The 27,249-nt window shown below is 38.2% G+C and overlaps 2 protein-coding genes across 2 annotated transcripts in view; one reads left to right on the top strand and one right to left on the bottom strand.

The window, feature by feature from the left end:
• Positions 1-27,249, top strand: part of ITGA2 (integrin subunit alpha 2) — a 109,117-nt gene that overhangs the window by 79,543 nt on the left and 2,325 nt on the right. Inside the window, exons 15-28 of the mRNA XM_082621640.1 lie at positions 314-450; positions 1,845-1,984; positions 5,259-5,410; positions 7,910-8,020; positions 8,612-8,694; positions 10,958-11,099; positions 12,215-12,307; positions 13,298-13,374; positions 13,461-13,544; positions 16,879-16,981; positions 18,451-18,561; positions 19,537-19,641; positions 21,516-21,629; positions 26,359-26,448. Coding sequence (XP_082477766.1) covers positions 314-450; positions 1,845-1,984; positions 5,259-5,410; positions 7,910-8,020; positions 8,612-8,694; positions 10,958-11,099; positions 12,215-12,307; positions 13,298-13,374; positions 13,461-13,544; positions 16,879-16,981; positions 18,451-18,561; positions 19,537-19,641; positions 21,516-21,629; positions 26,359-26,448 — 1,542 coding nt within the window. The remainder of the gene's footprint in view (positions 1-313; positions 451-1,844; positions 1,985-5,258; positions 5,411-7,909; positions 8,021-8,611; positions 8,695-10,957; positions 11,100-12,214; positions 12,308-13,297; positions 13,375-13,460; positions 13,545-16,878; positions 16,982-18,450; positions 18,562-19,536; positions 19,642-21,515; positions 21,630-26,358; positions 26,449-27,249) is intronic.
• MOCS2 (molybdenum cofactor synthesis 2) overlaps positions 26,125-27,249 on the bottom strand; it is a 33,719-nt gene continuing 32,594 nt past the window's right edge. Inside the window, exon 7 of the mRNA XM_082621639.1 lies at positions 26,125-26,534. The gene's annotated coding sequence lies outside the window, so the exon portion shown is untranslated. The remainder of the gene's footprint in view (positions 26,535-27,249) is intronic.

Below are 27,249 nucleotides of genomic sequence, written 5' to 3'. Positions count from 1 at the left end.
TGACCACCTAGAGGGGTGGGATAGGGAGGGTGGGAGGGAGATGCAAGAGGGAGGAGATATGGGGATATATGGATACGTATGGCTGATTCACTTTGTAATAAAGCACAAACTAACACAACACTGTAAAGCAATTATACTCCAATAAAGATGTTAAAAATAAGTAAATAAATAAATAAAATTTAAAAGTATTATTCTTATAATAATTTTAAAGTATAAAATTAAAAAAAAGAACATACCAGGGCAATGTAGATGCTGCCTTTTTTCTGTTTCAGTTGTCATGCACTATAATTTCATCTCAAACTTGCTCTTTTAGAAAATCTTGGGGTCTGATGGAGCCTTTAGGAGCCACCTCCAGTACTTTGGGAGATCCCTGGATGGCTATGGAGATTTAAATGGGGATTCCATCACTGATGTGTCTGTTGGTGCCTTTGGACAGGTCATTCAGCTCTGGTGAGTCAGTGAGAGCCAGACACAAATTAGCTAACGAACAAATGGGCTGCTAAGTAGAGCAGATTGCTGTGCCAGTATTATTGAAATGTCACATGTGTTATATAAGACTCTAAAACATTTATATGTCATAGTTTGCATAGAGGAAGGAATATGTTTTTCCTGGTGGGAGGAAAAAAATATTTGCTTAACATTAGAATCAAGTTTCTCTTCTCTGTATAGTGAACAGAAAAAGTACATTGAAAAGACAAAGCTCTTGAAATGGTATTCAGGATATTTCTGATTATTATCTTCCAAATAGCCTTACCTCAGCTTGCAGAAAAGAATTCTCATGAGAATGCTCTAAAAATACTGAACACTGAGACCACACAAGTAAAGTGCAACTTCTCATGTGGTTAAAAGGTATCTTTTACAATTATTGGTCATAAACAAGAAGCCATTATTTAGGTTTAGCTGACCTCTTGTTGACCTCAGGAGGAGTTGAAGAGCATGTGGGGAACAATAAGGGATTCAAGGGCCATGTGAGTCAAGGACAAAAATAAATATATTGGGCTGGCGAAGGACTGGAATCAAAAAGAAATAGAGAATTTGATCAAGAGTCCCCAAGAAAATATAGTTCAGTTATCCATTCATGTCTGCTGAAAAATGAGCTTTTTTAAATGTCCAAATACATCAAGAACAGAAAAAAAGAATTACCTATCGAGTAAATTACATTGAGTTCAATGAAGCTATTTACAGTATCTCACTCGTGCTTTTAAAGGATGAAATGCATTGTTTTTAGTGCAGCATTGGTTTTTTTTTGGCTGTGTGGGGCATGTGGGATCTTAGTTCCCCAACCAGGGATTGAACCCGTGCCCCCTGCAGTGGAAGTATGGACTCTTAACCACCGGACCACCAGGGAAGTCCCTTAGTGCATCATTTTAATGAAACTTCATGTGGAAAAAATAAAACTCAACGATAATATTTAAGACTTTGAAAAAAAGAAAATATATTTACTGAATAAAATCAGCTAAAATCAGTTAAAAGTAGCATTAAAATAACACAAGGTATGATTACACATAATTATATGGCTGATTTGTAAACAATTTTGTAAGAAATCATACCCTTCAGTGAACATCACCCTGTAGCCACCTTGGTTGGCCTCACACTTGGTAGGCTATATACTTACTATATTATGACATTCCCTTTTTAGATAGTCCATGGTGGCCAAATTTTTTTCTTTGAAGGTGAATTTGATTCTTCTAAAAAGTCAAGACACGTGGAGTCAAATCAATTTATTGAGGGGATCAGTTAAGCTAGGTTAATGCCGTTTTGTAGTCACATTCCTATAAGTTGCTAAGACTGGTTTTTCTGGGTAACTTCCTGAGAATAATTTTTTTAACATTTATGTCTTTCAGGTCACAGAGTATTGCTGATGTATCTGTAGTTGCTTCATTCACACCAGAAAAAATCACTTTGCTCAAGAAGAATGCTGAGATAAACCTTAAACTCTGTTTCAGCGCCAAGTTTAGACCTGCTAAGCAAAACAATCAAGTGGGTGAGTAAACCTGAAATAATCTATACAACAGATAGGTTTGCTTATAGAGTTTTAGTCCTGAACATAACCCATACTTTGGATTTGGAAACCAAAAGAAATAAGGGTCTTGCAGACATTTGAATTGCCACATATTTGAGGTGCCTGAGAATGGTTAATTCGGCGTGGAAGGTTTGTTTAGACCTTCGTCCGTCATCTCTAGAACGTAACATTCTGCTGCTGAAGGTCATAATTTCAATGAAATAATCATAGCCTCTCCCAATCTGTCCTTTGAGTCTCTCTACACCTTCCTAACTGAAAACCATGGGCACGTGCAGATTACACTGAACTCAAGCCCATATTAAATGAGTACACTGTATGTTGGCTTTGCCATGATCTCGATTGAGTGAGTTCAGTACAAAGATCAAATATTCCTATTCTTAAAAATTTAATAAGCATGAAATAATGAGAAAGTATAAAACAATATATAATTTGTGCCCAGTGTTTTACATTTTCTAAATAATCCAAAGAAGTGAGTGAAAGTCTAAAGCATGTCCTATCAGCAGGAGAGAGTAGGGAAGGCTGTGTGCAGATGTCAGCAGAAGCTGTTGTTGTCTCTCCCTGGATGGGTCCAGTCATCTTCCAGGGCCTGGCTGAGGTCCCACAAGCTCTCTGATGTCTTTCTAACCACTGCATCTCACCCCCATCTCTCCTGCTCCAATTGTCTCACCTCCCTCAATACGTAGCCATTGATTTAGCACTTGATCCAACACTACCTTCTTTCATTTGCTACTGTTTCACGGGTCCTAATCCCCCTTCATCAGATTTTGGCTCTAAAATTTAGAAACCCGTAGTTCCTACAGCTATTTCATTAGGTGGTGAACAAATAAACTAGCTTAAAGGGTAAAAACATAGAGGTATTTGTCACGATTCATACCAAGAAATAAGTAGTTTACGAACACAAAAAGTTAGATTCACATCTTGGCACGCTTTCCATATTTCCTACTTTTCATATTCATCTGGCATTTTTCCTTTCAGGTGTTCTAACACTGACCCAACTCTGAGTAGCACATCTCACAGACCTGCCTTGTAGCACGTCCATCTCAGTAGCCACGATAGTAGAGTCAAAAACCATTACTGTATAAACATGAAGTGGCTAGATGAAATGTAGAACATGGTGATTTTCATTAACAATACTGTATTGTATATTTGAAAGTTGCTGAGTTTAAAAGTTCTCCCCACACACAAAAAAATTGTAACTTTTTGAAGTGATGGGTATGTTAACTCACTTTATTGTGGTAATTATTTTGCAATATATAAAATCACTATGTTGTATACCTTAAACTTACACAATGTTATATGTCAATGATATTTCAATGAATCTGGGGGAATAAAACATTAAATATAAAAGATTAATTTGGAAAATCTATTAGTTGGCAGAAATGACTGGTAGGTCACCTCTCCTGGCCCTGACTCATGGATTTGTCTCATGTATCTTCCTCCCAATTTTTGACTATACTTCACCTCTTCTGTTGCCACACACTCAAAAAGGGTGTTCTGCTTTGAGAATTTCATTCCCTTCCACTCACTGTCTAGGGTCTCCTGCTACTGGGCATCTTTCCCTTTGAATCCTCCTTCTTAATGCCTTAGGTCCACACAGTCATGATCATTTGTCACTTAATTACCTGGCAATAATAGTATGTAAGACAGGAATCCCATCTCTGTGACTTTGAAAAGTGAATTTATAAAGTATTTGGCTTCTATTATTTATTGCATCAGGTGCACACTCCAGTTTAAAGTTAATAACATAAAAAGGATTATCATATTGCCTATGTGACTATATATCATTTTTACCAAGCTGTTGGAAAAAAATAAAACAGTATAATTACCACACCTACTAACTTTGTCCTAGCCACAATCACTTCCCCAGCATAACTTATCCTTTGCTTTATTTTCACCATTTATTTTTAGTTCTTGATTCCTTTGTATTTTATCTTTGTTAACCTCATTAAGTCATCAGAGCAAGAAAAATTATACATCACTTCTAATAGATATTTGAAAAGTAACACATAGAATGCTTTTGGAAGTATATTCAACCTTTAAAACATTGGAATAAGATAGAGTAATCCCAAATAAGGCAGTTGATGCTATTAATAGTATCAGGTCTTCTCTCTCAGTTTTGGACATGTAGCCAGCAGACTTTATTGAAGGTTCTGATAGTTTGGACATTGGCTACTGACATCAATTTTTATCATATTTGTTTCTCATTTCCATTTCCCTAGGTTAGTATTATTATCTATGTTTTTTTTTTTTTCGCGGTACGCAGGCCTCTCATTGTTGTGGCCTCTCCCATTGCGGAGCACAGGCTCCGGACGCGCAGGCTCAGCGGCCATGGCTCACAGGCCCAGCTGCTCCGCGGCATGTGGGATCTTCCCAGACCGGGGCACGAACCCGTGTCCCCTGCATCGGCAGGCGGACTCTCAACCACTGCGCCACCAGGGAAGCCCTATCTCTGTTTTATAGATGAGGAAATGGAGGTTCAAAGAGGTTAAGCAAATTGCCTAAAGCTCGTAAATGGTGGGATTAGGATTCAAAGCATCTGATTCAAAACTTGTTACTGCAGTGTTACATGCCTTTCCCCAAGTAAACATCTAGAATATGCCAGGCACTATACATGTCCCCTTAGAGTATCTAACTTAATCCTCAAATAACAGTGAATCCTCAAAACTGCACAGAAACAGCAGGAACATGGGATCTGATTTCAAAATTACCCAAACTTTATTTCTGCCCATGCCCTAGCTGTATGAACTGAGGTGAATTATTTCGAAAAATAGGATAATATTCTGCTCATAATCTGAAAAATAGGATAATAATATCCACGTTCCAGGTTTATTGTAAAACTTGTATAAGATAACATATAAGAATGTGTTCAATTGTAGGCACTCAACAGTTCCTTTCCATGTCACCACTTTATGGACAATGAAACCGATATTTGAGGAAGTAATTTGACCAACTTCATTCAGTAGATTTCCTGGTGGCAAATCTACTTTTCCTTCCACTGCATCGAGCCACGTTTCTTTGAATCACATTTCTTTGCATCCACAGTCACGTATTGACACATCATACCAGAGCTAGAATTACAAATACCATAGGCCATCCATGGTTCACAGTCCATCAGTAGAAAGACTGGTTTTTGTTTTCTTGAAGTCAAAGACTTTACCCAGTAGGACACAATAAACAGGGATGCTTTTTCCTTAAGTTTATTTGTAATAACATTTCTTTATGACTTTTATTATAGCCATTGTATATAACATCACAATTGATGCAGACCAATATTCACCCAGAGTAACCTCCAGGGGATTATTTAAAGAAAATAATGAAAGGTGCTTGCAGAAGACCATGATAGTAAATCAAGCACAGAGTTGCTCTGAGTACATCATCCACATACAGGTGAGGCCTCAGAGTCATCCCTTTCATCTCATTTCTTCTTAAAGACTAATGAATGGCGAAAGCCTAAAATGGAAGCTTATGAGTTAGATAAATGCTTGTTCTTCTAGTTAATGTTTTTCTCATCTATGAACAGGAGTGTATTTCCTTTATACTAGTATATACGGTCACATTCTATTATTGTATAAGTTAGTTGCATTAAATTTTATTTGGGATTGCAAGTAAAAGGGCTGAAAATAAGATTCTTAAAGAAATCAAGGACGGTGCTTTTTTTTTTTTTTTTTTTTTTTTGCGGTACTCGGGCCTCTCACCATTGTGGCCTCTCCCGTTGTGGAGCACAAGCTCCGGACGCGCAGGCTCAGCAGCCATGGCTCACGGGCCCAGCCGCTCCGCAGCACCTGGGATCTTCCCGGTCCGGGGCAAGAACCCATGTCCCCTGCATTGGCAGGCGGACTCTCAACCACTGCGCCACCAGGGAAGCCCCAGTACTTTCTTAAATGTTTAACAGGAAGAACTTTTAGTTGACAATAAATTTTATTTTGACATTTTCATATGAGGAGAAATTTTATTTATTTTTAAACGACTGAAAAGGACAATTCTAATTGGCTTTTCCATTATTGGATTAAACTGATATAGGTGAAGGATGGTAGATTATGAGGTAAAAATTATTGGCTATAATCTTATGCCATAGTTACTACAGTTCACATGGATTTTGAAACTCTCCCAAGTAGGAAAAGTGCTTCTCAGGAGAAAACTAAAAGAAAATCTATTTTATAAATTACATGAATATTTTCCCCTAGGAACCATGTAATGGTATTTGAAAGTGTAATTTACTCAGGAAACTATTTTTAAAAGAGTTGTTTAAGAACTTTCCTAGAATGTGGTTCTCAGAGTTTAAGATTCATAAGAATTGCCAAGGAAACTTTTATAAAATGGATATTCTGTAACCCCACCACCAGAAATTTGGGTTTGAAGGTCCAAGGAATGCACAGGTCTAAGGGGCATCCCCAAATACTTCTGATGTAGATGGATGGTACAGAGATAACATCTCAAGAAATGCTAAGTATAAGAGTTGGAAAAACAAAGTTAATGGTCGGATGAACTAAAACCAGTTGAGTTATTTATATTCAAGTTGAAGGTTTCTTCTTTGTGAAGGCCTGGACTTTTTTGTTGTTGTTAATGTGCCAATTATACAGCTTCTTTAAAGGAATAAAAGCCAGATTCCATTTTCTCTTACCCTTGTGCTAAGTGGTGGATCAAATTAAATGTGTAATCCATTGTGGGGGAATGAAGACAGCCAGGCTGTGGTGTATGTATGTATGTGTGTATATAGATATGTATGTATGTGTGTATATAGATATATCTCCTATTCTCTGACATGTATACTTGTGAAGTTTTTACGAGGTGTGTGTTACTGTGGTCAGCTAAGACCACAGGTGTTCCAGGTAACACACCACATTTGCTATCAATACCAAAGTCCATCCTATGTGCCAACCCTGCAGCCAGCCGAGGACACATTTCCTTGTAGTCAGGAAGCCATTGTAGTGGTCAGGCCCCTCCAAAAGGGCTCAAGATAGGAGTAAGTCCTGCCTGTGAACGAACAAAGAGAATAAAGAAACCACTTCTAGGAAAATGCAGATTTCATTTTTAGTGCTTACCATTGTACAGACATTGTTCTTTCTTGAAGAAGAATGCTAGATGGCATTTGCAACCCTGTTTTGGCATTATTTTCATTTTTCAATAGACAGGAAACCTCAAAAACCAGAAGCTGCCCAGGCCTCCTGGAACACTGCAAATCCTCCACTGTTTTTACTAAAGACAGAGAGGAAATGTCATACTTGTAGCTGGACAGTGTTGGTTTTAATGTCTGTAGAGTGATACATGCATCATCTTCTATGTGCAAAGAGCAGTTCAGCCACTAACAGTCAGCTAGGCCAGAAGTTGGGGAGCTTGGTTTGAAGTGTGGGAAACACTTTGATCTGGTTTTGTAGACTAAAGTTAGGTTCTAAGGAAGGGAGTCCCCTTGTCCATTCCTGACAGCCAACCCTGGGCATTTTCCCTTGTAGGTCTTAATATTCTCTTCCAGAGATTTGGTCAGGACACCTAAGGACTCCGTAAGTCTTGGCAATAGGAATTGGAAGAACATGGCCAACAGCCCCAGAGCTTGGTACTGACAGAGGGGTCTTCTGAGCATTTAAAACTGGACATCTCATCTAAATATTGATAATTGTGTATAAATAATGAGATTACTGATGAGCTTAACTAAGAATTACTGCTTCAAATTTTTACTGAGCCCAGGTTTTTAAGTCTCTTAGAAGTGGAGAGGCTAAGAGCAGACTTAGGACAGAAGTGAAGAAGCAAGAGCCTTGAAAATTCAAAACAGAGCTATTCTGCAGGATTCAGAGTAGACTGTGTCCTTAATCATGAACACATTTGTGGTTGTTTTCTTGTTTTGAAGCTGCCATGCCCTAATCAACTGACTCTGTGTATGTGTGTGTTTAGGAGCCCTCTGATGTTGTCAGCTCTCTGGATCTGTGTGTGAACATCAGTCTGGAAAACCCTGGCACTAACCCTGCCCTCGAAGCCTACTCTGAGACAGTCAAGGTCTTCAGTGTAAGTGTGGTTTGCCCTTCTTGGAATTCAGACTAGCTGACAAAGTTTCACAGTCACTGCCTTAGTGTTTGAAGGATACTTAGGACATAGCCTTTAAGCTGTTAATTTTCTAATTGAAATACAGTTACTTATATGTAAAGTTTACCAGCATGTAATTTCCATGAAGGCAGGGATATTTGTTTTCCTTGTTCCCTGCTCTATTCCCAGCACCTTGAGCAGTGTTTGGCCCACCACAGGTGCTCAATAAATGTTTGTTGAAGAAATAAGTAACAATAAAGTGAACACCTTGTGCTCACCACCCACTTAAAAAAAATAAAATGGTACCAATACCTCTGAAATTCTCTGTATCACTCCCCACCCCATCATACCCACTTCTATCTTATTCCCCCAAAGCAAATCATCATCTTGAATTTTGCATTTATCAATGCTTTTCTTTCTGATGTTGCTAAACATGTATATATTCCTAAAACATTGTTTAGTTCTGCATGGCTTTGAACTTTATGTAAATGGAGTGATATTATATGTGTTCTTCCACAATTTGCTTTCTTAACTCAAGAGCAAACTTCTGGGATTATTTTTCTTTTTTTGTAGATCCCTTTCTATAAAGATTGTGGTGATGATGGAGTTTGCATCTCTGATCTAGTTCTAGATGTTCAACAGCTGCCAGCCGCTCAGTAAGTTTTCCTTTAAAGTTCAGTGAAAACTGTAGAAAAGACACATTAGATTACTTCATTTGGGTGAATGTTTATAGAGATTTTTTTCTATAAAAGAAACATCTATAACTCTTAAAAACCTTTAAAATCTAAATTACAAAGTATCTAGGAATAAACTTAACCAAGGAGGTGAAAGACCTATACTCTGAAAACTATAAAACATTGATGAAGGAATCTGAAAATGATCCAAAGAAATGGAAAGATATCCTGTGCTCTTGGATTGGAAGAATTAATTTTGTTAAAATGTCCATACTGCCCAAAGCAAACTACAGATTTAATGCAATCTCTATCAAAAATGTCCATGACATTTTTCACAGAACTAGAACAAATAATTCTAAAATTTATATGGAACCACAGAAGACCCCACATTGTCAAAGCAATCTTGAGAAAAAAGAACAAAGTTAGAAGTGTCTTCAGACTATGCTACAAAGCTACAGTAATTAAAAGAGCATGGTACTGGCACAAAAACACATATATATAGATCATTGGAACATAATAGAGAGTCCTGAAATAAACCCATGTATTTATGATCAATTAGTCTATGACACAGGCAAGAATATACAATGGAGAAAAGACAATCCCTTCAATAAGTGGTGCTGAGAAGCCTGGACAGCTACATAGAATAAAATTAGAACATTTTCTCATATCATATACAAAAATAAACACAAAATGGAGTAAGGACCTGAAACCATAAAACTCCTAGAAGAGTACATAGGCAGAACACTCTTTGACATAAATTGTAGCAGTATTTTTTCTGTCTCTGTCTCCTAAGACAAAAGAAATAAAAGCAAAAATAGATAAATGGGATCTAATTAAATTTAAGGGCTTATGCACAGCAAAGGAAACCACTGACAAAACAAAAAGACAACCCACTAAATGGGAGAAAATATTTGTAAATGATATGACCAATAAGGGGTTAATATCCAAAATATATAAACAACTCATACAACTCAAAAAACCAAACAACCCAATTTAAAAATGGGTAGAAGACCTGAATAGACATTTTTCCAAGGAAGACATACATATGGCCAACAAACATATAAAAACATGCTCAACATCGCTAATCATCAGAGAAATGCAAATCAAAACCACAATGAGATGTCACCTCATACCTAGCAGGATGGCTATCATCAAAAAGAACACAATGAATGTTAGTGAGGATGTGGAAAAAGGGAACACTTGTACATGGTTGGTGGGGATGTAAATTGGTGCAGCCACTATGGAAAGCAGTATGGAGGTTTCTCGAAAAACTAAATATAGAACTACCATATGATCGAGCAATTCCACTCCTGGATATGAATCCAAAGAAAACAAAAACACTAATTCAAAAAGATAGATGCACCCCAATGTTCATAGCAGCATTATTTACAACAACCAAGATATGGAAGCAACCTAAGTGTCCATCAACAGATGAATGGATAAAGAAGATGTGACACACACACATACATATACATACATAAACACACATTTATATATACAATGGAATATTACTCAGCCATAAAAAGGATAAAATTCTGCCACTTGCAATAAACATAGAGGGACCTAGAGCATATTATGCTTCATGAAATAAGTCAGAGAAAGACAAATACTTTATGTTATCACTTATATAGAGAATCTAAAAAATAAAACAAACATATATAGCAAGACAGAAATAGACTCACAGTTAAAAATAATAAACTAGTGGTTACCAGTGGGCAGAGGGAAGGAGGAAGGGGAAAGACAGAGGTAGGGGATTAAGCGATACAAACTACCATGTATAAAATAGATCAGTAACAAGCATATATTGTACAACACAGCAAAATATAGCCACTATTTTGTAATAACTTTAAATGGAGTATAATCTCTGAAAGGATTGAATTGCTATGTTGTACACCTGAAACTAATATAATATTGTAAATCAACTATATGTCAATAAAAAAAATTAAATTAAAACTTCAATTTCTCTCATCCATATAGAAGTAAAACACTAAGAAATATAAAACCACTTGTATTTGGATGGTGCTTTTTTCTGCAATGTAATTAAAAGCAACAAAAAAGAAACTCCAGTAGCATTTAGTCATTCATTGTTAATATTATTTTACTATGAAGATAATTTATTATTAAGCAATTTTCTCAGTCTTCTAAATAGTAAATCTAAAGAGGTTTTTTTTGAGTAAAGTATTTGAATACTAGCTTTTTAAAAAAAATTGTAATGACTTTCTTTTTCTCCTTTTTACTTTTACAGACAACAGCCCTTCATTGTCAGCAACCAAAACAAAAGGTTAACATTTTCAGTAACACTGAAAAACAAAAAGGAAAGTGCATACAACAGTGGGATTGTTGTTGATTTTTCAGAAAATCTGTTTTTTGCTTCCTGGTCCATGCCGGTATGTGAAGGCACCCTGTGTTAACTGATCTGTTTCCTACTTGTTGTCAATTACTGTCTCCCTTATACTCAAATCTCCATGTCCTCTGTGTTTTCTGAAGAAACACCTTAACCCTGAGCATGATCAGTCCTGACTTGTGGCTCCCAACTAGTTAAACCACTTGAGAAACATAGCCTGGCTGTGTATCTAGACCAATTCTGCTTCCCAGCTTGGGTCAGTTTTCCTTTGCCCTGACACTTGGCAGTAGTAGCCAGACTCTACCATAAACTCTCCTCAAGCCATCTGTGTGATGAGGCTTCCTCGGTGCTGCACAGATGCTGGGAGCTGCACTTGCTCTGAGAAATTAGAGTCCCACAGCTCAGCCCGAGCTTAGTAACCACAGGTCTTGCTGCTGCCAAGATGCTGCATTCCAATGAGGTCAGTTAATCATGTTGACTTGATCGCTATACCAGGAACACACTTGTCCATGAATGTCCCTCTGGTCCCTCCTCTGCCACCAAGCAGTGAAAAGGAGAGAAGGAAGCAGCTGAGATTTTCCAAATTCACTACTTGATAAAAGTATTAAAAGATGGTTTCATCCAGTTTAAAGTCAATGTGAACTTAATAGATTTAGTGTTCTAAACCTATTCTGACTTCAGTGTTTAAATTTTTTGTGCCAAATGACAGCTTATTTTAAAGAGAAAAAAACCTGAGGAAAACTAAAATGATTCTTTAAATTATTTAAGGTATAAACAAAAACTATATTTTATTTGTCTTTCTCTTGAAACTACAACTTTGAAAATATACTGAGAGAAAAGTATGTATTAAAGACAGCATTTCTAAATAGTGGATTAAAGTTATTTTGTGCTTCTGAAATATAAGAAATATGATTTATTTCTGGGTAAAATTCCAGTATTTGACCTCTCCTTTGTCTTGTTGGGTGTCCTGCTTAGCAATAAAAAATAGTATGTTAACCACTTAGACAATTCATACAAAATTTTCAAGTCTTGGTGTGAACCAACCTTTCTGCTAGAATTTCCAGGTGGTTTATACATCCTTCAGCACGTATGTGCGTGCACATGCACACATACACACATTGCATACTAATTGATCATTGTTTCCTTGGTCTCATTCAGGTTGATGGGACAGAAGTGACATGCCAGATTGCTTCATCTCAGAAGTCTGTTACCTGCAATGTGGGCTACCCTGCTTTAAAAAGGGAACAACAGGTACACCTTGCATTTTATCCTTAAATCCATGCTGGCCCCTCCTTGCCATTGGTGTTAACCAATGAACCATCTTTATTAGGTATCGTCATTTGATAGGCACCACAAAATAACTGCCTGCATGTGTTTTTCTTTCATTTATTTTTTTATACAATAGGTTCCTATTAGTTACCTATTTTATACACATCAGTATATATATATGTTCATCCCAATCTCCCAATTCATCCCACCACCACCACCACCGCCGCCCCGCTGCTTTCCCCCGTTGGTGTCCATATGTTTGTTCTCTACATGTGTGTCTCAATTTCTGCCCTGCAAACTGGTTCATCTGTACCATTTTTCTAGGTTCCACATATATGCGTTAATATACGATATTTGTTTTTCTTTCTGACTTACTTCACTCTGTATGACAGTCTCTGTGTCCATCCACATCTCTACAAATGACCCAATTTCGTTCCTTTTTATGGCTGAGTAATATTCCACTGTATATATGTACCACACCTTCTTTATCTATTTGACTCTCAATGTTGCCTGCATATTTAGAGGAAGTTTTTAAATATCTGCATGTTTTCTTTAAGTTATTAATAAAAGTGGGATTTTCTCCTGTGCAGTTCATTCCCAAAGGCACATACAATATAGAAATTTCTTTATTTCTGAACACATTGACCAACACTGGTCAAAGTGCTTTTACAGTCATGGATATCATTTTTAACCCCTAGTAAGCAAATTTTACATCAGCACAAAGCCTTCAAATTCAGATAAGTGTAAGTGCCTATGATGTGCTGTCTGTATATGTCAGGTGAATTCAGTTCTGTTCTGAAGGTAAGGCAAGGTGGACAAATACATAGATATTCTACAAATTATAAAGCTTAAGGTTTATAAAGTTCAGAATCAAATGGGAGTGAGTTTACTTTTATGGGACACTTTTTGTTTTTCATGTTGGTCCCAGAGCACAAAGCGTCATAGATTGATGAATTTTCATTTTGTGTATAGGTGACTTTTACTATTAACTTCGACTTCAATCTTCAAAACCTTCAGGATCAGGCCTCTGTCAGTTTCCAAGCCTTAAGGTAAAACATGATGAAGTCATGAATTAATGATGGGTGGCTTTTCTAATATTTCTCTTTCAGTAATTTCCTCATGTTCCTTTCAATAGTGAAAGCTACGAGGAAAACAAGGCAGATAATTCAGTCAACTTCAAACTCTCTCTGATGTATGATGCTGAAATTCACATAACAAGGTAGGTGAAACAGTAGGCAGCCTGTGACCATGGACATCACTCTGGCTCATAACATATTTGGTTCATGACTGAACAAGTCCTCTATATGCTCATTCTTAACTGGGGAATTTGAATTAAAATATTTCCTCATTGTCAACTAAAACAGAAGTCCAGGGACAAACTGGTCCCTAGGGGAATCTTGAGGGACTCTTTAGCTTTATTGACTAAGAGCAACACCAGAAAGACAAAGGAATAATCCTCTGTCACTTGCCAAGGGAAACTCCCCCGCAGGCCCTCGGAGGAGCTGTCAAAGCAGAACTCGCAGGGCCCCGAGGAGTTGCCACCACTTCCTTCTCCACGCCTGTGTCCTACTGTCCACATGAGATCTCAAGCAATGTCCCCACTCCTGGACGTTGAAGCCCCAAACACAAATACTGAATCTAGTTACAGAAAATTAGTTTCTGGGTGGAAAATTCCTGACATAGCAGATTAGGGGTTTCTTCCAACCAGGAGAAAATGAGGCATTTTTCAAAAGAGGTCATCCAGAAGGACATGAGTTATTCCATTTTCTTGCCCGCCCAAAGCAAGTAAACCTGAGAGCACCAGGCAAAATGGTACTAGTTGATACCAGTTATCTTGAATTGTTCAGAGAGACATGTGTCTTGAGAGGTGAATAACGTATAGACACCACAGGTGCTAATAGGATCACCTTCAAGAAGGGAAATGGGTTCATGGGCACAGACACATTGGGGCACAGCTATGCAGGTACACAGGCTGCAGGTGACACCCATTTCCAAGCCTGGGAACCAGAGTTCTCTACCTGCTGAAACACTAAGGCAGCTTCGCAGCACAGATCAGTGACCCCTGGAAAACACGCAGCAGTGTATCCCCAAGGAGCCACACTTCAAAGTGTCCAGTGACCGCTGATTTCTCTAACATCAGTCCCTAAAGCATGGAATATGTAGGTCATCCAACAGATCCCTGAGCAAAAACAAAAAGGAAAATATGTCATTATGTCTAGAGCTAGAGACACATGAGCAAAGATGAAAAGAATGTTTCCTTATCGAGTGAGTTGCAAACAGCAAAAGCAGAAACAAAGTAGCAGAAACAAAGTATAGCCCAAGTCATCCATCCCTGAAAAATTATTCAGTAACTGCAGCTTTCAAAGGGCCCTCAGCTGCTAAAATAAGTAACTGAAAACAGATGCAGCCAAAGAGACTGATAGCACCACATTACCTGATTTTTTATTTAATCCTACCTTTAATGCTTCTTTCTCATCCTAAATCCTTTTTGTTAATAGAGCCTTTTTCTAATTCCATTCTCCCACCATGGCCAATTTTTTCAGATATTTTAAGATGAAATAAATTCAATACTGAAGTGGGACTTCACTTTTACTAACATCTTAGCTATGTATTTTTTGTGATGGTAAATTGGATTCTCAGACATTCTCATATTCTTTTAAGTATATCATGCAGTTAAAAAAAGTATGGAGAATTATAAAGAATAAAGCTAAAGTGGCTCCTAATCCTACCTCTCAGATAATTTCTCTTAATGTCTTTTGTAAAAAAAGATATTAAATGTACATGGATAGAAAATCCAAACATTACAGAAATGTACACAACGAAAAGTGAAATCATCTCTCTGCATCTCCTCTGGTCATTTTGTAGATGACTAACTTGACTGTTTTCAGAATACCTTCCAGATACAGGGTTTATTTATCTACCAGGATATATGCATTACACACACACACACACACACACACACACACACACACACGAGTTTACTTTTTTTGAAAAAAAGTCCTACCCAATTATTGAGTATATCCCTTAGGAATCACTTTGATACTGTATAAGTATGTAATTATTTTGTGCAAATATGATGGATGGAAATAGATGACAGTACAATTACTTCTAAAACAAGATCCGCCTGAGTACAGCTAACTGCTAATATATTGATCAATACTTAAGTAACTGAAGGAACACTTAAGTAACATGGAAAAATACTGGAACTCTTGAAAATGCAAAAACAGAGCATATTAATCAATTTAAAAACTGGCCATACTTAGCGGCTCGCACAAAGATCTTCTGGAAGGCAAAGGGAATAATTCATGGACATAAAGCCAGACTTTCTGTTTTATTTTCTTTTATTGTAATTAATTTTTATTGGGGTCAGGCTTTCTGTTTTTAATCCTAGTCCATTTTCCCGTTTTCCATGTAAGGCTGACAAATCATTGTTTCCTCTCGTAGATATAACCTTGACAAATACTACATCTATTTAAGTCCCTATGGCATATTTTCCTTTTGAGAATTTGGGAAAAAATTCTAAGGCATAAAAAAAGAAAAAGGCAAGATTTTCAGTAAAGAAACCAAACAACTCTATCTCAGAAAATATCCAGTCCAATTTTTTTTTTTTTTTTTTAGGAAATAGAATCAACATCCTGTAGTTAGGATAAATTGTCTGTTGGGAATAAATATTGTTTCTCAGACTCCCATCCCTGCTATCTACCCTCCACCCCTCAATGAAGCTACCCTAGTTGAAATCCATCCTCAGATTCCCAGAAATGAGTGAAGAGAGGGAATGGTATTCAGTTACCTTCCAGTCTCAGTGGTCCTGTGGGGTTCCCTCTGGCCTGGTCATCACTTCACTTGCAAACCCTACTCAGCAGCCCCAAGCAAAGAAGTCCAATTAGGCCAGTGCCTCTAGGCCTAGTCTAATAAAACTCCTGGGTCAGCCACCTTAGAGATGGTCTGTATGGTCAGTGGTGGAAACAGACTGACCAACCCCAATTCAGACCAAAGCATCAGAGCTGGTTTGGAACTAGGGAAGAATAGGGAGAAGGAATAATAAATCAAATGTATACAGTGATGAGTAGTGCAGGAGCTAATGCCCGATAGCTTATCATGGTACTTCAGCCATCATACCAAGTGGAAAATCCTCTGCTTTAGAAATCCATTCATCCAATCAATAAGGACCAAGTGTCTACTATATTAACACACCTGCCAATATATCTTGACACACCTGTCAAGATATAATATCTCGAGAAGACTTTCACTATAAATTCTTAATACATTTGTACTTATTTTAGAAACTTTACAACTGATACACATTTAACACAAAGAATCTCAGCAGAGTGATCATTAAGGGATATGTTTTGAAAGGAACTTGTTTTAGCCTTAGAAATGTACACTGGATCATAAGTCCATAATAAGCATTTGTTTTCATTTAATATTTTGTACCTAAATGTAAACTCTTTCACTTGTAAAATAAGCTAGAAAATATTTAGATAAAAGAAATATTAAACTTCAAGAACAATAGCATAACTAAAATATTCGTCTTTACAAACATCATCCAACAGATCTACCAACATAAATTTTTATGAAGTCTCCTCGGATGGGAATATTCCTTCTATTGTGAACAATTTTGAAGATATTGGTCCAAAATTCATCTTCTCCATTAAGGTTGGTAAGCCTGACATAAGAATGGAAAATCAAGAGAAAAGGGAAAAAAAATGAGGGCAGGAGAAGAAGAAAGTAAAAATAAGTTGAAATATACCAGTGGTTCTCAAACTTGAGCACGCATTAGAATCACCTGGAGTCTTGTTAAAACACATGTCACTGGGCTCCATCTCCAGCGTTTCTGATTCAAAAGGTCTGGGGTGGATCTAACAATGTGCACTTCTAACAAGTTCCCAGGTGATGCTGATGCTTCTGGTGTGGGTGCCATACTTTGAGAACTACTAAGGTAGACCACTGATAAGTAAACAGGTGGGCTTTGTACATAGTTATGTGTCCTGGGTAAGAGATAATTGATGTATTTTGAAAGCAATTGTTGCACATTAATCAACAGAGCAGTAATATAATGATATTACTACGGACAAAAGTCTCTGAAATATAATCAGTATGCCAATTTATCCTTGGAAACCACTTCTATTTGAGAAGCTCACCATTTGTATACAAATATTTATTTTGTACAGTCATGCTAAGTAGTATATAAAAATATTTTAAAATTAGTTTCTATTGGCTATTACTTAGTAAAGTACAAATTTAAAGTTTGTTTTCAGTTATATAAAGAAATGAATTTATGAGAGAATATTTTATAACATTGCATAAACTTTGGAAAATAAAAAGGGAAGAATCCACCCACCACCCTTAGTCATTACCATTTTATTTTTGTACATTTCCTATAAGTCTGTCACATGGTTGCAACTCTATAATTCAGTGATTTAAAAAGTTCTTAAAGGAGTCTTGCTTTGTGATCCAGATACTGGAATTTATAAAATGTACATGGTATTTGGCAACTACTTCTTTAATGAAACATTTAGTCAATTAATAGTATATATTATAATATTCAAAGAACATGTAATAAGTATCAGCCTTTGTATGAAGTGCTTTATGTATGTTAACCCATTTAATTCCCAGTTATGAGATTGATAGGATTATTGTTCCTATGAGTGTTCTTTAAAATGTTTAATAACCAGTAGGGCATGAGCCCTGGACAATTAGGACAGACTTTCCACCAGCGAGAACAGAGGCTGTATCTGTGCATACCTACTGATAGGCCAATTATCTTTATTTTAAAAATGAGAAAACTGAAGCATAAGGAGGTGAAGTACCTTGCCCAAGCCACACTGCTAGTTAGGGGCAGAGTGGGACTTCATGCCCTAGCAGACCAAACCCACAGATGGTAGGTGTTTTTAATCATCTCCTAAGTCACAAATTATTTACCAGTTAAAATTGTAGATGTTGAGATTCTTCCAAGAGGTAAAACACAGTGAGTCAAAGAGTGACCATAAAGTAATGACTCACTTTCATATGGACTCACTCTTACCACTTAAAAGTTGCCCTTCATCAACACTGAGGTTGTTGATCACGTTCCTTCCAACATGTGTATGATGTAGCGGCAATCAGAATGTTTTCTTACTACATAGGTAACAACAGGAAGTGTTCCAGTCAGCATGGCATCTGTAATCATCCATATCCCTCAATACACCAGAGGCAAGAACCCGCTGATGTACCTGACTGGGGTGCACACGGACCAGGTAAGTGCAGCCAAATTGCCTATAAATACGAGTACCTTCCATGTGGAAATGTTCCATGAAGTGTAGGTGATCATGTCTGCATCATACAGACAAGAAACTGAAAAGATAACCCCTATGCACCCTGGATGCCAGGTAACTAGCAGTTAATTTCATATTAGAAGCAGGATATTGTTATAAGAGATGTCTGAGTGTAGGGATGTACAGATGGCAGAAATTATTAAAACCTCCTTCTGACCAGCTGAAGATCTGACTTTGTCAGAGCCCTGTTTATAGAGAAGTTAGTTGGCTGGGAAGTGAGAGGTTGAACCCATAGTGGGAGAGTAGTTGGTCTACACAGCTGCAGTCAGTAGCTGGTCTTCAAGCTGCCAGCCTGGACTTTCAACTGGTAGTTGTCAACCCTGGTTGCTCATTTAATCACCTGGCACCTTTTAAATACGTGTGATGCCCACACCTACCCCAGGCAATTAAATCAGAATCTCCAGGGCTAAGGCTCTAGCACCAGTGTTTTTCTTTAAAAGCTCTCTGGGTATTTCTCTAAAAGCCCTCCGGCTACAGGGATGCTGTAGCCAACCCCTGACAGTAGCTCAGCCATAGTCTAGCACTTAGCTAATGCTACAGCAGTGTTACTTCTGCGCTGTTTATAGGTGACTACAGGAAAGCAAAAACCTAAACTGTTCCACAGGAAAAAACCCTGAATTAAATAAATCACTCCCAGACAATTGTTATTACAAATTTGTGTCATCACATGTGGGCTGCAAGAACCAGCGCCATGCCATCGAGTCACGTCAGGAGGATCTGAATACTTCAGGGTTTACATCAGTGATGAACAGAAGTGTGGCCAGGTCAGCACAGTGAAGAGAATCCTGGGAGCCCCTCCCCTGCCCCAACATGTGACAATAGGATTTCCTAACAAGTCGGAAATAACATCATAAACCATCTTGCTTCCTAAGACTGATTTGATGTCCTTCTTTGTAGGCTGGTGACATCAGTTGCAAAGCTGAAATAAATCCACTGAAAATAGGACAAACATCTTCTTCTGTATCTTTCAAGAGTGAAAATTTCCGTCATGTAAAAGAATTGGTGAGGACAGGTTAATGGGGTGAAAACTTCCTTTAGTGATTCATTGTTTGTTTTATCTGGAAATTGAGGCACTTTTTTCCTGCCACCTCAGGTGGTAGAACTTTCCTATTTTGCCTTTGATGATCTGTGTGAATCAAGAAAATACATGCTGAAATCTAGGTTATTGAATTATTAGTTATGCCATTATTATAAAATACATGTTCCAAATTTCATGATACTAAAAGGACTCCATGTCAAACTGGTTTTGTGTCGTGCACACTGGAAATGTTGCAAAGAGCTGAGCGGGAGCTGGGCATGTGTGGGAGGTGAAGCCCCCCTCACCTCCTCCACATAATCACTGACATCTTTTATTGAGCTGTTAAATTTGACTCTCTGACCACCCTTCTCTGTTTTCAATATTTTCTCGTCTCCTGCTCGAGAGTTATGCCACTTTTTTGGGAAAGACACTTGTCTAGCATCTAGCATGGCACTTGGCAAATATGAAGTATTCAAATAAGCAAACATTTAGTGAATAGTAAAACCTAAACCAACCTCAGCTCTCCCCTATGAACAACACTGAAATTCTCCTGTTTTTCTTTTATTGCAATTATTTTATTTCATGAAGGATGGGAAAACAGGAGAATGAACAGTTTATTTAAATAACTATAGTGTAATTACACTGTAAATGTGGTCTAAATCTGAACAGAGGTATGTAAAAATGCTCAGGAGAAACTCATCTCAGGGTATGAGATGAATTATACCTCTCAGCATTTTCCTTATTTTTGTGAAAATGTTTTGATTTTGTAAAAAAGGCAACTTCTGTGAACAATATAGAGGAAACATAAGATGAAAAACAAAGAAGAAACTAAAGTCCTCCAGAAATCTAACAGCTGACCACTTAACAGTTAATGAACAGTCTTCCTTACCTCTAATCATTAACCTACATATAAGCACATGTACACTGTTACATAAATGGACCAAGCTACCTTTTTTCATTGGCTGATATGTCACAGATCTTTTAATAGGCTTTATTTTTAGAGCAATTTTAGGTTCACAGCAAAATTGAGTTTAAATACAGAAATTTCCCATATACCTCTTGCCCCACTTACCCCCAGCCTCCTACACTATGAACCCGCCTCCCCCCACCCCGCAGAGTGGTACGTTTGTTTCAATCGATGAACCTACACCGACACATCATAATTACCCAAAGTCCATGGTTTACATTGTTACCCTTGATGTATGTTCTATCTGTTTGGGCGAACTTATAATGACATGGATCCACAATTGCGGTGTGTGCAGAATAGTCCAGAAACTCCTCTGCGCTCCACCTATTCATCCCTCCTTCCCCCCTAACTCTTGGCAACCACTGATTCTTTTACTTTTTTAAAATTCAAGGAATGCATCTGTATCATGAGGTTACTGACTAAATTGTACTACATTTTGTGTATGTATATTCAATAATTTACTTAACTAGTACACTGTTCATAAACACGGATTGTTTAGTCTTTGGATTTTTTTTAAATTTTTATTTTACACTGGAGTATAGTTGATTAACAGACTTGTGGGGGTTGTTGTTTCTCTTTAACTCTGAGAAACAGAAACTTCAGTAAACAGGCCTGCTGTACTCTTCTGCACACACTTACGATTATCTCCTGAGGCCTTCCACACAGATGGGAAGCGGCAGGGGCAAAGGACACGCACTTTTTACATTTTGAGGCAAAGTGCTAAACTCTCCAGAAGAAGGGTTGTAACTACTACTAACAGTTCATGAGATTGCTCATTTCCTTAGATCCTTCCCAGTCCTGGGTTTTATCTGTCTTTGTAAAATTTTGGTGTTTATTTTTTAAAGCCCGTACTAACTCTCTCTTCTTTTACCCTTGACTCCAACCTGAAAGAACTGCAGAACCGCTTCATGTAGTAACGTCACCTGCTGGCTGAAAGACCTTCAGGTGAAAGGAGAATACTTCCTTAATGTGTCTACCAGAATCTGGAACGGGACTTTCGCAGTAGTAAGTACCGGCTCTGTTTATTCGGCTCATTGATAGCAATGAAACATAAGCCTTCACTGTCAATAAGGTCGCACCCTCTGACAAAATCAGCATTCTGACTAATGTCAGCCGTGCCCAATGACCCAGAGCAATCTTACCTTGGAAGGTAGTATGCTTCCATCCCTTTCCAAAGCTTGCCCAACCTGGCTGTGCCTCAGAATCACCTGGGCTGCTTGTAAAGCATCTGCTTCTTAGACTCCATGCCAGCCTACTAGAGCAGAATCTCTGGAAATGGTGTCAGGATCCCCTCGGCTGCCTGGGGTGCAATGGGCCACCTGCTCTGCCTTCCTCCCACTGCTCTTGACTTTTCTGACTTCTGGTCTCCTCCACCACACACCCAAATCAAAGTGCCTCAATTCCCTGTGCTCCCAGGTGACTGGTGATTGATCTTAAACTACCTGGTAGATGAATCTAACCTAAGAATCCATCTTCCTATATTAAAGCCAGGTGTAACCACCCTGCTCTCCTGTTTTTAATCCCTTCTCTGGTGAAAGCCCCAGTGTGCTTACAATTTTTTTTGTCATTTCAGTCTCACAACAAGTTTGAGGAATGTGCCAAAACAATGTCAGAGTTTTTTTCCAATTGGCAGGTGTGACTTGGCAGTAGTGATACCTGCTTTCAGCAGAGATTTCGGTAGCCAGAATTTCAGTCTGGCACGGGAAGTGTAAGGATGGACAGGCCTCCTTAAATCTGACTACGTAAGCGGCGAGCCGTTCATTTTACTAACACTGGCTCTGATTGAGGCAGCAAAATAGAAATTAGTTTGAAACCTCCAGGGGGCCTTGTGGCTCTCAGTGAATTTTTAAAAAAATAAATCAGTCTTCAAGGTGCTTACCAACCATACCCTATTCCCTATTTTCTAACCACTTCATGATCTCTCCCAACAAACTCCTCCCTGCTATGGAGTTTTATGTCACATCAGAGAACTTGGCTCCCTCCGAACTTGGCCTCGGAACCAAAATATAAGCAATATTCTTCGATAAAGACATAATAGAGGAATTGTGAAAGGCAGGTGAAAAACTAGAGAAGTGGAGGAGTGAGGACTTGGGTTTTCTCCTTGTTTGCCTTTATTTGGTTTTCTTGTTAGTTGCATTTGCTTTCAAGCCTTCAGGATGCCTCTAAATCCTGTAAGACGCAAAGCAGGCAGTTATACCATCATCCCAGCTGCTGCAGTTTGGCGCTCAGTTTTTTACCCATTGGATCTTGGCTCCTTGGATTTGAGGAACAAATGTTTTCATAGTAACCTTTGCCAGCTGGGAAGGAAAATTGACTGTTGCAAATCAAAAGGCAATCACCCCGGCTCTGTAAAAAGCATCTGGTTTTTCTTGAGTTTGTTTAAAGCTACATCAGTTTAACTGTAAGACTTTTTATAGTACCTTCCCCAAGGTTTTCAGAAGCAGCAGTTTCATTTCTGGAAGCAAAATTCTGAAGAAGTGTATTATTTATGCTTTTTCAACATGGTTATGATAGTTAAGCTGAAAAACACCCATAAGAGTTATTGCATATCAAGTCCTACACATCTTCCTCCTTCATGAAAGGTCAAATGTTTATCCCCACCTTGTTTTGAACCATTTCAACAGTGGATGTTCTCAGACCATCTAGGAGATCCAGTTTGAAATATGAATCCTACTTCCTGTATTAGAGCCCATGAATATACTATCTTTTGCCCTTTTTCTGAGGCAGTGCAAGTCAAATTAACATTTCAAGTAATTTCATCACAAAGTGATTGCTCAGGCTTCCAAATCAGTGGCATTGTTGCTTGCCCTTTGTAAGGAAAAGGCTTGTTGAATGCTAGCAGGTGTGTGACTTCACTCTCCTGGGTGTGCGTGGTACGCCTACCGCTACTTGTTAACCCTGCAGGATACTGCATACCCGTGCAAAGGGCCAGACTTAGGAGGGCAGATATATCAGTGCTGTAAGGAAGTTCTTTCATATCTAGTCTGCAGGGACTATTAAATAAGAACATTCACTTAACTGTTACTCCTTTTAAAATTTAAACCATCATCAATACTCCTAATGTTCCCCAAATAATGTATGTTTGAGAGACCAGTGATCAGGGTTAACTTCTGCAATCTTCCATCTTGAGAAAATTAAGGCTAATCAGAGACTGAGCCAGTGGAAAGGAAATAAATTGCTCACTTTTTGGATATGCATTCTCTCTTTCTGGCTCCCAGATATAGTTTAGCAAATTACCTCATGGAGTATATTGAATCATGTGCCCTAGTAACCACAAAAACTAAATCCTAGTAGCCAGATCATGTGAAGGCAGTTCTCAAATCTGGGCATTGTATTCCATCTCGAAATAAGCGTCAGTCCCGATACTTGATTATAGAGAAAACAATATACACATCAGTTATGTATCCACTGAAAAATAGATTTTTCTGTAACTAGATTCAGGAATGCATGTAAAATTATTTCATTTTTGGAGGTTACTAATAACATCAGCATAAAATGTATGTCCTTCCTATATGCCTGCCCCAAATCCAGTATTTTTTATAAAAATGCTTAGATTAGGAAATCTGAAATTATTACTCATGTTATATAGCACTGACACAAGGTTTAGGATGTCTGCCACTGACATGCATGGTCTTTAAACAGTTTTATTTTACACATGTGTACCCAAAAGAGAAACTCTCTTCCTTTTGAATCTGATTTCACATTCTGTTTTGTGATTTATTCAGGTAAATATTTAAAAACACCAAGTTTTCAATTTTCTCTCATGTCACAAACTTCGTTTTTTTTAGAAACCTAAACTATGATCTTTCGCAATTAAAAACTTCATTTCTAAACCCTTGTTTTTCACCCCTGTTTACAAGTTAGTTACCGAGAGAGAGCCTTTAACCGGCTGGTATCTAGACCCCACCCGCCGAGACTTCGTTTTTTTTTTTTTCTTCTCACATCTTTATTGGAGTATAATTGCTTTACAATGGTGTGTTAGTTTCTGCTTTATAACAAAGTGAATCAGTTATACATATACGTATGTTCCCATATCTCTTCCCTCTTGCATCTCCCTCCCTCCCACCCTCCCTATCCCACCCCTCTAGGTGGTCACAAAGCACCTAGCTGATCTCCCTGTGCTATGCAGCTGCTTCCCACTAGCTATCTATTTTACGTTTGGTAGTGTATATATGTCCATGCCACTCTCTCACTTTGTCACCACTTACCCTTCCTCCTCCCCATATCCTCGAGTCCATTCTCTAGTAGGTCTGTGTCTTTATTCCCGTCTTACCCCTAGGTTCTTCATGACTTTTTTTCTTCTTAAATTCCATATATATGTGTCAGCATACAGTATTTGTCTTTCTCTTTCTGACTTACTTCACTCTGTATGACAGACTCTAGGTCCATCCACCTCATTACAAATAGCTCAATTTCATTTCTTTTTATGGCTGAATAATATTGCATTGTATATAAGTGCCACATCTTCTTTATCCATTCATCCGATGATGGACACTTAGGTTGTTTCCATCTCCGGGCTATTGTAAATAGAGCTGCTATGAACATTTTGGTACATGACTCTTTTTGAATTATGGTTTTCTCAGGGTATATGCCCAGTAGTGGGATTGCTGGGTCATATGGTAGTTCTATTTGTAGTTTTTTAAGGAACCTCCATACCGTTCTCCATAGTGGCTGTACCAATTCACATTCCCACCAGCGGTGCAAGAGTGTTCCTTTTTTTCCACACCCTCTCCAGCATTTATTGTTTCTAGATTTTTTGATGATGGCCATTCTGACTGGTGTGAGATGATATCTCATTGTAGTTTTGATTTGCATTTCTCTAATGAGTAAAGATGTTGAGCATCCTTTCATGTGTTTGTTGGCAGTCTGTATATCTTCTGTGGAGAAATGTCTATTTAGGTCTTCTGCCCATTTTTGGATTGGGTTGTTTGTTTTTTTGTTATTGAGCTGCATGAGCTGCTTGTAAATTTTGGAGATTAATCCTTTGTCAGTTGCTTCATTTGCAAATATTTTCTCCCATTCTGAGGGTTGTCTTTTCATCTTGTTTATGGTTTCCTTTGCTGTGCAAAAGCTTTGAAGTTACATTAGGTCTCATTTGTTTATTTTTGTTTTTATTTCCATTTCTCTAGGAGGTGGGTCCAAAAGGATCTTGCTGTGATTTATGTCATAGAGTGTTCTGCCTATGTTTTCCTCTAAGAGTTTGATAGTTTCTGGCCTTACATTTAGGGTTAGGCCAGAAAGCTTTCGACAAAATTCAACACCCATTTATGATAAAAACCCTGCAGAAAGTAGGCACAGAGGGAACTTTCCTCAACAGAATAAGGCCATATATGAGAAACCCACAGCCAACATCGTCCTCAATGGTGAAAAACTGAAACCATTTCCACTAAGATCAGGAACAAGACAAGGTTGCCCACTCTCACCACTATTATTCAACACAGTTTTGGAAGTTTTAGCCACAGCAATCAGAGAAGAAAAGGAAATAAAAGGAATCCATATCAGAAAAGAAGAGACTTTGTTTAATTTGCTATGGCAGGACCCAGTCACCCGCATGGTTTAAGTTCCCACATGGGGTCCCAGCATATCGGCGATTTAAGCACACACAGATGCTTGAGTCTTCAGAGTTGGCATTTGCTCGTCACTTTCCACAAGAACATAAATAGGGAACATGCCGAGTTTTATACATTAACTTCTGCTAGGATAAAATATAGTCTTTATTCTTCTTATGTTCCAGTCGACTTTTCAGACAGTACAGCTGACAGCAGCGGCAGAAATCGACACCTATAACCCCCAGATATACGTGATCGAAGAAAACACCGTCACGGTGAGTGCGTCGCATCCCTCCCTGTGGGCGCTGGAGTCTCTGACAGGCATTCCATTTCTGACCATTTACAATAGTCACTTTCGCATCTACATGTATACAGAAGTATCTTACTGAAACTCTGAAAGGCTAATGTTTATCATGCTGAGCTTTGATAAGGGTGTTTGCTACTCAAAAGAGCCCCCTGGTGTACTTGCCCTCCCCCTCGTGCCCACGCTGGCAAAGCTAGATCAGAAGTGATGATCTGACAGGAGGCACAAGGGGGAAGGGGCCCCATCTTGCTGTGGCTCCCTCCTCCCTCCTCCAGGCATCAACCAGCACCATGGCTCCTCCTTTCTGCTCATGCTTACACAAAGCAGTTTACATCCTCAGCCATGAAATCTAAGTCATGCTCCTTTGAATCATACATAGTATTTTAGAGTATTTTTGAAAGAGAAGTGCTTAAGTATGCTTAATAAATAAGGCATTAGAGGGCTTTTTCTTTTTTTTAGCAGTACTCCTTAAAACTAGACACTGACACTGTGTGAAACATCCATTCATTCGATCTTCAGTCTAGAAAACTATAAATGCTTCTCTTGATTTAAAAAAAAAGGGGGTTGGCAAAGAAATGTATGTTCACAGAAAACAAAGGCTCACTGTTCCAGGAGCTGGCACGGGACAACTTTCCTTCGCACTGGAACTCTGGTTAGAATATGCCATATTTAGATATAGCAGGATTTCCATGCTCAGCTAACCTGCTGGCAGAGCCCTGGGCATCTTCCTCCCAATGCTTTTGTTGGGAACTGGAAGCCAGTTCAAGACTCT

Source organism: Mesoplodon mirus, assembly GCF_964341445.2.
Source record: "Mesoplodon mirus genome assembly, chromosome: 5".
Taxonomy (NCBI): Eukaryota; Metazoa; Chordata; class Mammalia; order Artiodactyla; family Ziphiidae; genus Mesoplodon; species Mesoplodon mirus.
Note: the sequence above shows the minus strand (reverse complement) of the source record. Positions and strands in the feature narration are given on the sequence as shown.